Consider the following 15188-nt stretch of genomic DNA (forward strand, 5'->3'; position numbering starts at 1 on the left):
ACTATATTCATGTTTCATCATACTAACCAATTTCATTCATTCCTTCATTAAACATCAGCATTCCATACACATGTCAACCACTGTGCAAACACAGAAGTCTTGCAACAACACAAAATAATAATCATCTGACTTGGAAAGCATTATGAAAACAATCACTTGGGCATTCGTCTCTCTCTCTACCAGACTCAGATCCAGCCTAGCCCTGCTAGAAAGCAAACATCTTTCTAATTTAATATCTTCTCTAACTCTGATATGCAAGTTAATACCTAAAACTTTGGCTATGTTCCTCAGACATTCTGCTTGCTATTATAAACAAAACATTTATGCCATGCCATGTGGCTTCATTTTGACTTTTTTAAACTCTTAATTTTGAAATATTTTTAGATTTACAGAAGAGTTGCAACAGTAAATTCAGAATTCCTCATACCCTTCACCCAGCTTCCTCTAATGTTAACATTTTACATACCTACAGTATAATCACCAAAACTAAGCTTCAATTATCAAAACATTGATTCACTACTATTAATTAAACTACAGACTTAACATTTCATGAGTTTAGTCACGTGTTCCTTTTCAGTTCAGGAATTCCACATTGCATTTAGCCTCCTGACTCCTTAGTCTTCTCCAATTTGTATTCATATTCTCTCACCTGGGTTCTATATGGTCTGAAATATTTATAGAAGAGGATTTGGGGTAGAGTCTTTAATTACAGATCAGTTACTGACTCTCATGAAAATCAACTAGGCCTCAAAAGCTGAGTCCTCTATCTCTTAATTAACCAGCAACAGCAGACCAAGGATATATCTGAACATAGCCCTAGAGCTGCTATTATTGTTTTCTGCTCTATATTTTGAAAGTTGACTGACTGACCTATATCATCCTAACAAAAACCAGTATTACTGTCATCACTAAATTGTATAAATTATATAAATTATCAGTGCCCAAAATTATCATTAGCAAAGGCATGATGTTTTAGGAATAAGAGGGTCTTGCATAGAGTAAATAAGCTGATTCTGATGATTATTGTCTAATGGGAACCAGGTACAAAATGGAGAATTCTGTTTGTTGGAATGAAGTAATGAAATAAATCAAATACTAACATGCATATAAATCACCTGGGGAAATTGCTAAAGTGCAGACTCTGACTCAGTACGTTTAGGGACGGGCCTCAGATTCTGCATTTGTAACAAGCTTTGAAGTGATGCTCATGCTGCTGGTCTCCAGACCACTCTTTGACTAGCCAGAAAACAGAATGAAACAGAGGCGGTGAAAAATATACAGAAGATTTAAACAGTTTGTCAATGTTTACTGTTGCAAAAGATTACACTTGCTAAATTCTTTTAGGATTTTTATTTAAACAGGAGACGTAAGAAAATTGTTAGGTTAAACTAAGTCATTTGTTTTTAAAAAAGGAAAAAAACAAACAAAACATTGAAAACCAATCTTCAAGCTAAGGAAAAGTAAATGATTTCTAGGAATCAACACCACTGAGGCAATTCTGAATCTCCAGCAGTGTGTTATAATGTCTAATTTATAATTTAAAAAATCCTCCTACAGAGCAGCAGATGGCTTTAGGGTTAAATTTATCCTTGTTTCTAAAATTACCAGTAGAATTCAGCTAGCCAGGCTTGATGAAGAGTTACACATCCTTTGTAATTATAATAGGAGTGAAGAAGACAATTATGAGGAAATGAAAGCTGACAAATGAAAGGTGGAGAGTGATAGAGATGAAGCTGACCCATTGCACAAACTGAATGTGGATCAGCCAACACTGACGTCAATGCATACTTTGTTGCCCACCAGCAAGAAAAGGTCAGTTGCACAGTTCATTTCCAAACATCAGTCACTCTCCCATCTGACAGGAGGGAAGGGAACAATCATCACAGTTGAGATGAAATGTGATCCTGTTGACCAATGTAAGACATCTATTTGTCCAGTCAGAGAGTTCAATGAGCTAAGAAGCAAATAAATAATCTTCCTTAGCTTAAATGAAGTAAGGGGAAGGGAAATGAAGAGGGAAAAAAAAATCAAACCAAACCGAACCCTTTGAGCCATCTTCCATATTCCCAGCTTACTATGGAATGCTAAGTAGGACTTAAGGATACAAAGTGTCATTGTGCTTTTTGATGTAAAGCTCTTTTTACTTTTTACATAACGCTAGTGGCAGGAGGAGAACAAATGGAAGACTTGCAATAAATATTTTTCCAATAAAAATAAAATACTTAAAAAAAATATATTTTTCCTATCTCTATCTTTGCCTCTCCTACCCTTTTTCAGTTCTAGGGGACAAATCTGAAATCATATATACAGAAACCCTGACTCAAGGTCATCTAGTAAGTAGGAAGGTTGTTAGAAGCAATGATGGGCCAATGCTTCAAATCAGAAAGGAAGCATTCCTCTTGGGCTCAAGGCAAGTGACTCGTGATGCACAGGTCAGACTCATCAGGCTAATTACACAATACTAATTACATTTAAGGTCTCTCTCAGCAAAAAATTAAGTTGCATCAACCAGAGACAATTGAGAATATGTGAAAAACTTTCCTTGGTCCTAAAAGGTTTGTATTAATAAGGCTTTAAAGCCTTAGTTAATTAAAAAAACATGCTGAGAGGGTTATATGGCTATTAAAATTTTAAGGCTTTGTTTTCACATGGAATCAATTATACATTGAATACAAATAATAGCTACCTTGTATTGAGTGTTTACATGGTGCCAGGAGCTTTATCTAACAATTTATTTAACAAACAGTTAACTAGCACTATGTGCCGGGCACCGTTCTAAGTACCCTACAAACATTAACTCAAGTAATAATCACTATGAGATATGAACTTTCATCATTCTCCCTTTACAGATAAGGAAACTGAGAAGAGTGAAGTCAGGAGACGTGGTCAAGGTCACAAAGCTAGTAAGTGGCAGAGGCGGGAATCAAACCCAGGTATCCTCACTTTACAGCCCATACTCTGACCTATTACCCTACATCGCCTCCCTGTCTCCAATATTATCACCGATCTCTACAATCTGTTCCTGAAAAACAGATTTGTATTTAATAGATATGGAAACCCAGGCCTAGAGAGTGTAAATAATCGGCCCAAGGTCATAGCTACTAAGTGGCACAGCCAGAATTTGCACTAGCACTGTTACTCAACTCAGTACTCTACATGAAGCCCCGTTTAACGTGTGATTAATTCATAGATTTTTATCCTTATTTAAGTATTTATTATAAACATTTTAGATTGGGAAAGTTGGAGAATAAAACTAAATATTCTTCATCTATTTATTCTCAACTTAATGCCTAAATAGCCAGAGCCAAGATAGCTAGGTGGAAATAGTACTGCAATTACTAAAACTACTGAAAGCCAATATTGCTTTGCATTCAGCCTCTTACTGTGAATGTCCTCACACTCACTTTTTACAAAGGTTGGAGGTCTCATGGTTGAAGTAATGAGTACACACTGGTGTGGGTGAATCCATGGCTCATTAGTGTCTCAAGTTTTGTTTTATTTTTTTGTTTGACACAGAGTCTTGCTCTGTCACCAGGCTGGAGTGCAGTGGTGCGATCTCGGTTCACTGAAACCCCCGACTCCCTGGTTCAAGCGATTCTCCTGCCTCAGCCTCCCGAGTAGCTGGGATTACAGGCATGTGCCACCATGCCCAGCTAATTTTTGTAGTTTTAGTAGAGATGGGGTTTCCCCATGTTGGCCAGGATGGTCTCGAACTCCTGACCTCGTGATCCGTCCACCTTGGCCTCCCAAAATTCTGGGATTACAGGAGTGAGCCACCGTGCCTGGCCTGTCTCAAGTTTTTACTCACGGGGAGAACATAACCTAGAAACTGATCTCAAAGCCATGTTTCTGTTATTTATTAAAATGAACCATGTTTGATACTTCCATTTTGTTTTATAAACACAAAAATATTTTAATTTAAACCTAGTTTTGGCTTGTGCTTCTCTTCAATTTCAATATACAGGATGGCTAAAACAGTTCATTTATTCAGCTTATTTTGCAATTAAAGAGGTTTTCATAAGCCAAAAAAAAAAAAAAAAAAAAAAAACACACACACACACACAACCAAAACAAAACCAAAAACCAAAAAACAAAAAAAAGTATAATTTGAGAGAGTAACTTTGTAAGGGTTCTTGTAATATCTTCCCATGGAGCCCTATTTTTCCCACGTGTTAGATTCCATTACGATTTAAGAGTTCTCAGAGACAAGAAGATGATTCTTAAAGAAAATCAGGGCCATCAAGAAGTTATAAAATCTACAGATAAAAATAAATATCCTGGAGAAATTATTTAAAGACACTGGAATCCATCTAAACACTTTATGGCATGTGGAATGATCTGGCCCATGCGTACCTCTCCTGGCTCTTTTCCTATCATTCTCACTGGCTAACACCTGCAGTTTCCTTACCACTCCAATTTGCTCTGTCCTCTCAGCCTTTGCATGTGCGGATCCACCTGCTTGAGGAAGCTACCCCAGCCTCAATCTCTATCTCTCTCTCTTCTTCTCTCTTTTTTTTTTTGAGACTGACTCTCGCTCTGCTGCCTAGGCTGGAGTGCAGTGCAGTGGTGGGATCTCAGCTCACTGCAATTCAGCCTCCCAGGTTCAAGCAATTCTCCAGCCTCAGCCTCCTGAGTAGCTGGGACTACAGGCGCATGCTGCCACGCCCGGCTAATTTTTTGTATTTTAGTAGAGACGGGGTTTCACCATGTTGCCCAGGCTGGTCTTGAACTCCTGAGCTCCGGCAATCTGCCCGCCTCGGCCTCCCAAAGTGCTAGGATTACAGGCATGAGCCACTACTCATGCCTCTCCCTCTTTCTCTGTCTCCCCCATCCCAATCCCACCACAAATACCTTCTTGTTAATCAAGTGTTAGCTAATAATTTCCCTGATTCTTCCAGACAGAGTTAGTCTTTCTCCTAGCCTCATGGCCCTGAAAACAATGATCTTTTTGTGTTATGTTAACTTAAAGGTCTGGTTCTTATTTGATTAACTCCTTGAGGTAAGAGCAGAGTTAAGCTTTTTGTCACTGCTGCTGTTTTTTGTCTTGAAATGTATGAACCTCCAGGACTTAGTCCAAGAGCAGAACAGAAGCTTAAGAAACATCTACTAAAATTTTTGAGGATAGTGGAGACGACAGAGAATTAAGTGTGGGCAAGAAAATTTGAGTGCTTGGATATACTGCGCGCGTGTGTGTGTATGTATGTCTGCTTGTAAGGAATGGAAGCAGGGACACTAAATATACAACCATAGAATGATGGACCCCAAAATTCAATTAGTGAGTACCCCTTCAGGAAGCAGTGGCAGAATGCTTGGAAATGACAACATGGTGTAGTGGGAGAAGGACAGATACTGTGGTCAGACAGACCTAGGTTTGAATTCCAGGTCTACTACTTATTATCTGTGTCACCTTGGCCAATTGTTTAATCTCTTTGCATCTCAGCTTTCTCATCTAGTAACTGGCAATAGCTAAGTGGCTCCCAAGGTTGCTGTGAAGATGAAGAAAGAATCTAGCTGAATACCTGAAAACAGTGAGGGCTCAATTAAATGTAAGTCATCACACTGTCTTCACCAGAGAGAACAACTTCACCAATCTGAATTTTTACCTGACTTCTATAAAATTGGAAGGACTTGAAGATTAGATACTAAAAAATGAAAATAAAAACCAAAAAGACAAAACAAAAACCTAAGATATCACACAATGACAGCAGAAGGACTGATTTGACCCACCTATATTTTATGCCAGAATTATACTAGACATACTATAGCCAGGCAAAACTTGGTTATAATGTCAAAGCAATATTCTGTGTTTTTTGTTTGCAAGTTTCTTTGGTGTCTTACTTTGACATTTTCTTTTGAGATGTTAGTGACAGCACCTTGTAATTCCTACAGCACATGATTTACATACCTATAACCTTTCTCTGTCTAAAAAAACTCCTAGAACACATGCACACTTACGTTTCTTGTAGCACTATTTACAATAGCAAAGACTTGGAACCAACCCAAATGCCTGTCAATGATAGACTGGATAAAGCAAATGTGGCACATATACACCATGGAATACTATGCAGCCATAAAAAAGAATGAGTTCATGTCTTTTCAGGGACATGGATGAAGCTGGAAACCATCATCCTCAGCAAACTAATGGAACAGAAAACCAAACACCACATGTTCTCATTCATAAGTGAGAGCTGAACAATGAGAACACATATACACAGGGAGGGGAACATCACACACAGGGGCCTGTTGGGGGTTGAGGGGAGGCGGGGAGGGAGGGGAGGGAGAGCCTTAGGATAAATACTTAATACATGCAGGGCTTAAAACCTAGATGATGGGTTGATAGGTGCAGCAGATCACCATGGCACATGTATACCTGTGTAACAAATCTGCACGTTCAGCACATGTATCCCAGAACTTAAAGTAAAAAAAAAAAAAAGGTTCCCTTGGAAAAACAAAACAAAACAAAAAACTCCTAGAACTCCTTTGAGCTATTGTTTTGGCAAATATTTTGTTTTGATAATAAGGGAATGTAAAGGTGAAGCAGGAGTTTCCCCCTTCTTTCTACAGAGCAAAGGACTTAAAAAAAAAAAAAAAGAAAGACTTTCTCTGAAAAAGACAATTTTAGGGCAGCCGGTGCTTTCAAGGAGCATTAACCAAAATATCCCAGTGAAGTTCATTACAGAAGGTTGGCAAACAAGAGTGAAATAAATGACACCAAATGGAAGGTCCAAAAGCAGAGGAAGGGGAAAAAACAAATGGAAGTGAACACACATAAACTATGAAAGCATTCTAATTTCGTGCATCACATTTTCACAACAAAAATGACAAATCGATACAAATCTTTATATATATGTATATACATGTGTTATATATGTATACACACACACACACACACAAATGAATATAACAAATTAACTTAAAAACACTTTGTCTTATTCAGGTAATCCCATTAGAAAAAAAATCACAAGACTACAGAATGGAAAATACATTACATATCCTGTAACATATGCAATACTGACATTTAAAATGAATAAAAATTATTTGCCTTCCCCTAATTGCCTAAGACAAAAACTAATGGGAAATGGCACAGAAACAAATCAGTTCGATGTACAAACATGAGGGTTTTACCTTATATTTTATATCATAATACAGCAAACCGGGGAAGCTACTTTGTCCCTAAACTTACTGAGTTCAATGAGTATCCAACCTAACAGGTCAATTAATAATTTCTTGGTCAGCCCCTGTCATCTGGATGTTTCCCTGCTCTTCTTTAACAATCTTAGGACAGAACACCACCATGTGCAACTTTGCTAAGCTTTTAACCCGTGTTTTCTCTTCTTCAAAACCCAAGTCAAACAAAATCTCCCTTACATACCTTCAACCTCTACCAACCTCTACTGCTGCTGCTGTAGTTCAGACTCATGTTTTCTTAAATGGACTATTGCACTAGATTCCTTATTAGTCTTCCTGTCTTCCACCTCACCCACATCTCTCACCTATCTTTTTTTTTTTGAGACGGAGTCTCGCACTGTCGTCCAGGCTGGAGTGCAGTGGCACGATTTCGGCTCACTGCAAGCTCTGCCTCCTGGGTTCACGCCATTCTCCTGCCTCAGCCTCCTGAGTAGCTGGGACTACAGGCACCCACCACCATACCTGGCTAATTTTTTTGTATTTTTAGTAGATACAGGGTTTCACTGTACTAGCCAGGATGGTCTTGATCTCCTGACCTCGTGATCCACCAGCCGCGGCCTCCCGAACTGCTGGGATTACAGGCGTGAGCCACCACGCCCGGCCATCTCCCACCTATCTTAACTCTGCTGCCAGAGACATATTTCTGACATGCAAATCTAATCATGTTATCCCAATTCCACTTTACCCCCATCCATGCCCTATAATTTTCAGTAGGCTAGATTCCCCATTACCTACAGAATAAACTCTGAAATCTTTGACATGGCATTCAAGATGTTTCATATTCTGGTCTTTACCTATCTGCTCCCCCTGTATCAATCCCGCATGCCTACAGATTTTACATGTTACCAATTTTGAATTTACAGTTCCCCACCATTCCAATCTCTGTCTGCCTGCCTGCAACATTCTGCTTCTGTTTATCTTCCTGACATGCTTCTCTAACTTCTCTCTCAAGTCTAAGTTCAAATAATTCCTTCTCTGTGAAGCTTCCTTGACTCTACAGGTAGCCTGCTGTTCCATCACCTATACTCCTACAGCAGTTTGTATATACTTTTAAAATTGCAACTATCATACTGTATTTTTTCAGTTTTATTAAAGTGTAATTGACAAAAATTGTATATATTCAAGGTGTACAACATGTTATTTTGATATATGGGTATGTTGTGAAATGATTTCCACATATCATATTGTACTTAACATAGCACAGTACCTGATACATATTTATTGAGTGAATTAGAGTTTTGACTATGTAAATATAGAAAATGAGAATATAAAAGAAAACATTTTACACTTGTGAAAAGGCAAAGAGAAAAACAGGCAAACTAATCTCTACCCAACTTAGTTTTCATGTCATAAACCAAACCCCTGTTGTATCAGAGCAAGGCAAGGTGTTTTTCTGTCTCAAGTATTTCTCATTCTACTTCCACCACTTCCTTTGCCTTTTCTCTGCTTCTGGCTGTAGCCATCAGTCATAATTAGGAGAGCAGGCCAGAGTACCAGCAACCAGCATTGCTCCTCCAGCCCCGTCCTCTCTCTAATCACTCTGACATTCAGACGAATGTGCCTCTTCCAGCAGAGCCCCCTGCCAACGGAATCTGGACACATCAGACGCCAGATGTAGCTCTGACCTGTGTATATTAATAATGAGCTCATTCCCTTACTTTTAATTACACACAGAACTAAGGAAATGAATAAAATGGACTTTGAGAAAGCCTGATGTCATCAGGTAGAAACGCTGCTGAATCTGTGCCTGCAGGTCTGTTTCTACACACTGAGTGCAGTGGCTCACGTCAGATCATGTTAGAGCCAATTGTGTCCCAGTTACCTGCTATTTTGATATTCATGTTGTTATCCAGCAGGAGATTTTCAGCTTTGAGGTCACGGTGCACAATCTTCCGACCATGACAATAATCAACAGCAGATAGGATTTGCCAGAATTTTCGCCTGGCTTCAGACTCATTTAACCGGCCATGATTAGCAAGATAGTCTGTAAATGAAAAGAGGATTAAGAATTAGTCACCAAAATAAAATAACTCCACTATTAGTAGTCAGGAAATTTTTTTCCTCAAAACATTTTTTTTTTTTTGGCTGGGTGCAGTGGCTCACGCCTGTAATCCCAGCACTTTGGGTGGCCGAGGCGGGCAGATCACAAGGTCAGGAGATCGAGACCATCCTGGCTAACACGGTGAAACCTACTCTACTAAAAATACAAAAAATTAGCCCGGCGTGGTGGCGAGCACCTGTAGTCCCAGCTACGCGGGAGGCTGAGGCAGGAGAATGGCGTGAACCCAGGAGGCGGAGCTTGCAGTCAGCTGAGATCGCACCACTGCACTCCAGCCTGGGTGAAAGAGCGAGACTGTCTCAAAAAACAAACAAACAAAAAAGTTTTTTTTTTGTTTTTTAAAAAACAATAATTAGTGATAAAGTAATATGGTGTTTTCCAAGTTTCTTGTCTTTGAAGAAGTATTTCTTTTTCTTTTTTTTTTTCTTTTTACAGAGTCTCACTCTGTTTCCCAGGCTGGAGTGCAGTGGCGCGATCTGAGCTCACTGCAACCTCCTCCTCCCAGGTTCAAATGATTCTTCTGCTTCAGCCTCCCGAGTAGCTGGGATTACAGGCACCTGCCACCACGCCCAGCTAATTTTTGTATTTTTAGTATAGATGGGGTTTCACCATGTTGGCCAGGCTGGTCTCGAACTCCCGACCTCATGATCCTCCTGCTTCGGCCTCCCAAAGTGCTGAGACTACAGGTGTGAGCCACTGTGCCTGGCCCGGAGAAGTATTTCTAATCATATTTCACTGCAGTCCAAACAAATGGTGACAGCCCAAGACCAGTCAGCAGCAAGCAGCATAATATTCACAGTACAATTCAACATAATTTTTTTAAAGTCTAGGTATTCTATTTGTTGAAAAGCTTATTATTTCACACTTTAAAAAACTAAAAGTTATGTAAAACAGAGGAAATAAATGAAGTATCTGACATCTCATCACACAGAAGACATCTTTTCTGAAACACTGTTTTCATGCAATTATTATACAAACCACTTGTAACATGAGATATGGTGATACCTGGAAGTAGCTTAAATAATTCACGCCCTGAGCTGTTGGAAGGAATTCTCATCTACCCAAGAACATGCAGACTTGTGCTCTAAACCAAACACTGTCATGACAACCATATTCTCTAAACTATAAGACAAATACATTTTGCAAGATACACTATCTTTATGCAATGTTATAATCTTTATTAAAGCAGCTTACCTGAAAATTAATTCTACGTAACTATGTACATCAATTCAATAAAACTAAACATTACCACTCATTAACACTTCACCCAAAGATCTGAAAGTCCTCTGAAATTATCTTTTGATCAACACAAATCTTGAAAGACTTTTAAATTTAACATAATTGTCCTAACTAGGGAACTGTATTAGTGACTCAGTATTCCCAGTCACCTGCACATGTTTTCTGCTCTAGTGTTTACTAGTTTACAGGTTTTTAAATTCCCTGCCTTTGGCTCATGTCCTTCTCAATATTTACTATATATTTTTTTCTTTAGTTTTTCGAGATAGAGTCTTGTCTGTCACCTAGCTGGAGTGACAGTGGTGCAATCTTGGCTCACTGCAACCTCTGTTCTCCAGGTTGAAGCAATTCTCATGCCTCAGTCTCCCGAGTAACTGGGACTACAGGTGCACGCCACCATGCCTGGCTAATTTTTATATTTGTAGTAGAGACGGGGTTTCATCATGTTGCCCAGGCTGGTTTTGAACTTCTGACCTTGGGTGATCTGCCCACCTTGGCCTCCCAAAGTGCTGAGATTATAGATGTGAGCCACCATGCCTGGCCTACTTGCTATAAAATTTACTAACATTTACACAATACTTTATACTTTACAAAGCATGTTCATATCACAGTGTCTCATTTCATCTTTCTGAAACCTATGATAACTATTACTTAATTTCCATTTTATAGATGAGAAAGCTGACAATCAGAGGGGATTAAGTAATCTGGCTGAATTTGTACAACTGGTGACTGAACAGTCAATCTGGGGATGTAATATTTGACTTAATTTTTTTATCATATTAAGCATCTTTACTAGACTCCTGTTGAAATCCTAACCACCCTTTAATTTGTTTATTTATTTTTTAGTCAGGGTCTCATTCTGTTATTGCCCAGGGTGGAGAATGGTGTGCAATTATAGCTCACCTCAACCTCAACCTCCTGGACTCAATTAATCCTTCTACCTCAGCCTCCTGAGTAGCTGGGACTACAGATGCATGCACATCTGGTTAATTATTAATATTTTATTTTTTGTAGAGATGGGGTCTCACTCTCTACCTTGGTCAGGCTGGTCTCAAACTCCTGGACTCAAGCAATCCTCCTGCCTTAGCCTCCCAAAGTGCTGGGATTATAGGTGTGAGCCATCACACCAGACCCTAACCATCCTTTCAAAACTCTAATTAAATGACACCTTGCCCTTAAATAGTCCCTGATCACTTCAAACAGAAATAACCTGTTCTCTCAACACCTTGTCATTTATCATACACTGCCTCACACTGTATGTAATAATCCACATACGTATAATAAATATCCCAAGGTACACACACATGTGTACACACACAGCCCTAACTTTAAAAGAGGGGTCCTTAACCCCTGGGTCACGGACCAGCACTGGTCCATGGCCTGTTAGGAACGCGGTCCCCTGCCATAGGAATGCGAACCCTATTGTGAACTGCAAATGTGAGGGATCTAGGTTGCGCCCTCCTTTTGAGAATCTAATGCCTGATGATCTGAGGTAGAACAGTTTCATCCCCAAATCATCCTCCCCATCCTGGGTCTGTGGAAAAATTGTCCTCCACTTACTTGGTCCCTGGTGCCATTTAAAAGGTTGGGGACTACTGCTTTAACACATAGTGTTTTGTTTTGAAGTATTAAAGACAATGTCATTTAAGCCTCCTGAAGACAGGAACCGTTTTATTCTCTTTTGTACTCTGCAATGCTTAGCAATAAGCACAAAGCATCCTATGTATAATTCTGAGTACTTAGCTGATTAGCCATATTCTAAATATTACAGGCTTTAAATTTAAGTGGACATTTTATCTATTCTTTTTTATGGGTTAGCATCAGAAACTGAGATGGTCAGCTCATTACATCTTCCCCTTGCCTTTGCAGAACCTGCATAGTAGCTATCCATAATTCTAAAGGAGAACAGATCACTTAAGAACAAGCATGCATAATTTCCAGTCAAAATGTCCAAACTGCCAACTGAGACAGATTATGTTTAAGAACTGGCAAGTAGACAATGTGCCTTCTCTGCATAAGAGCAAACCAGAGGCTCACTTCTACACTGGATGAGCTGGGAAGTCCCTTATAAATATGGACCTTTGGGCAAATATAACCTACGGAGGGGAATGCAATATGCTTTCTGTAAGAAATAACTTTTGAGTAGTTAATAATATCTTTTCTAAGATTCCACACAAAATGCTATTTAAGCTGTACCTCTAAATGAGACCATTTTTTCATGGACAAATGATTGACTTGTACAGATAGAAAACTTTTTTTTTTTCCCTTGATGAAAATGCTGAGTCAATGGAGGTTAGTGGGAAAGATTTTTGAGATTTTGGCAACACAGAGAAATCTGACAGATTTAATGTGAAAAAGTGCAAGTTTACATATATAGAAAGAAACCCCAAACTACTGATCACAATATGAGTCCCCAGAAGCACAATGGAATCTGTAGTTATTGTTTTTTGAAGCTATCAGTCCAAATTGGGAGAACCACAGGCAAGGGGAAAGAAAAACTTTGAAACGTGGTATCAGGAAGGGCAGTGTCTGAAAAACAAAGGCATGGTATATCTGAATCTAAAGTTACCATGTAAAGCCAGAATCATCACATATCAGTAAATGTATAACACACAGTGTGAGAAAAATGATCTAAATTCCAGAGACAAACTATTTAGAGAAGTGGCACTTTCACTCTTCAGGTAAAAATCTCGGCAGGCATTCCAGGGTATCTATTATCTTCCCCATGCTTTATCATTTCTGCAGTGTAGGTATCCCTGAAAACTGTAACATGTGCTGAGAAATCCATAATAGAAGTAAGTGAGCCAGAAACCAGTGGCTGCAAATAAAATTTGTTTAGGCATGTATCACCCCCTTCGAGGAACATAATCCAAGCTCAAGTTAATGTACACGGTCTTGAAGTTAACATACAAAAAGCACACTCATGTTTCACATTAAAAACCTAATTTATGGCCTGGCACGGTGGCTCACACCTGTAATCCCAGGACTTTGGGAGGCCGAGGTGGGCAGATCACCTGAGGTCAGGAGTTCGAAACCAGCCTGACCAACATGGCGAAACTCTGTCTCTACTAAATATACAAAAATTAGCCAGGCATGGTGGCAGACACCTGTAATCCCAGCTACTTGGGAGGCTGAGGCAGGAGAATCACTTGAATCCGGGAGGCTGCAGTGAGCTAAGATTGAGCCACTACATTCCAGCCTGGGCAACAGATCAAGATTCTGTCTCAAAAAAAAAAAAAAAAACCTTATGATTATAGAACAAACTTATGAATTTAATAGCAACTGTCTATACTAATTGTTTATGTGTGTATTCTTGAGAGCTTGTTTGGAGGTTCTGGCAGGGCAGTGCAGCTACTCACATACCCTTGACCAAAGACCGGTCCTCCTCTATTGGGGATGTTTGTCCTCTTCGACCAAGCCTGCAGCTTTGGGAGGGACGCACGTGGAGGGGTGAGGGAGGAAGGGGAACACCGGTCTAGCCAGCCAGATCAGCTGAATCAACGCTGGCGATCAATGGGGTGACAGATGTTACAGCCACATTGCTCTCATGTCTGCTTATGTGTGTATTTTTGATGAATATAATACAGTTTTTAGAAACTGTTCCCTATGTTTATGTTGGTTCTGATTGCTAAGTGAAATGTAATTTTATGTTTGTTAACTTTAACAATGAAAACTTTTAAGGTAATATTTTGTATAACCCCTCCAGTTTTGCTTTTCTGGTCAATATTTTTTATTGCCATTTTACAAAAATCATGGTCTGCAACAGACTGGCTAATTTAAACTCAATACTGACAGTTTGATAGTTTGAGAAATACTAGCACAGGCAAGGTAAACAGGCAATTACAATACACTGTGATGAAGGTTAGCATAGGTAGAAATGTTCTAATAAATATATTATGTTACAGATATCTTTTAAAATTTTCTATTATGAAAGTTTTGTACATACATAAAATTATATTAAATAGTATAATAAATCAACCAAATTTGAGTTATCAACATTTTGTCATACTTGCTTCATTTATCCGTTTTTTCCTCATGTAACATAAAGCATATTTTGACATCAATTTGTTTCACCCTAAATATTTTTCTATGTATCTCTTAAAAAATGACATTTTCTTACATAAGTGCAATATCATTATCAAACCTAACATAATTAACAATTCCTTATTATCATCTACTACCCAGTCTGAATTCAAATCTCCATGGTTGGCTTGTTTGAATCAGGATACAAACCAAGATGAACATTTTATATTTGTTTATTTTGTTTCTGGAGCCCTTTTACACTGGAACAGGGCCCTTACTCTCACCCTCCCCTTTTCCTGTGCCACTGATTTGAAGAAAATGGGTCGGTCATCCTACATTCTGGATTTGTCCTCTGCTTCCTCACATTACTGTTTAACTTATTCTTCCGTCTCCTATAGTTTCTATAAAGGACTGAACAGATTCAGGCTTAATATCTTTTGGGAGTGGCAAGAATACATCACAGGTGCATCTACTAAGAGGAATATAACATCTGGTTCTTCTTTTAGGAGTGCTAAGATTGGTCAGTAAGTACTGTGAGTGAGAGCCTGATCCTTCAAATAAAGATTCTTATCAATCTTTCTCCTAATATCATGGTTCTCAAACTCCAGTGATTGTCAGAACCCTCAGAGGGCTTGTTAACACACAGCTTACTGGGACTTACCCTTAGGGTTTCTGACATAGC

At 39.0% G+C, this 15188-nt stretch overlaps 1 protein-coding gene across 4 annotated transcripts in view; it reads right to left on the bottom strand.

The window, feature by feature from the left end:
* The window catches only part of SIK2 (salt inducible kinase 2), a 125240-nt gene that overhangs the window by 30076 nt on the left and 79976 nt on the right, over positions 1–15188 (bottom strand). For all 4 annotated transcript variants that reach the window (XM_003910678.4, XM_031652973.1, XM_021926523.2 and 1 more), the window contains one exon: positions 9011–9172. In XM_003910678.4, coding sequence (XP_003910727.1) covers positions 9011–9172 — 162 coding nt within the window. The remainder of the gene's footprint in view (positions 1–9010; positions 9173–15188) is intronic.

Source organism: Papio anubis, chromosome 12 (genome assembly GCF_008728515.1).
Source record: "Papio anubis isolate 15944 chromosome 12, Panubis1.0, whole genome shotgun sequence".
Lineage (NCBI taxonomy): Eukaryota > Metazoa > Chordata > Mammalia > Primates > Cercopithecidae > Papio > Papio anubis.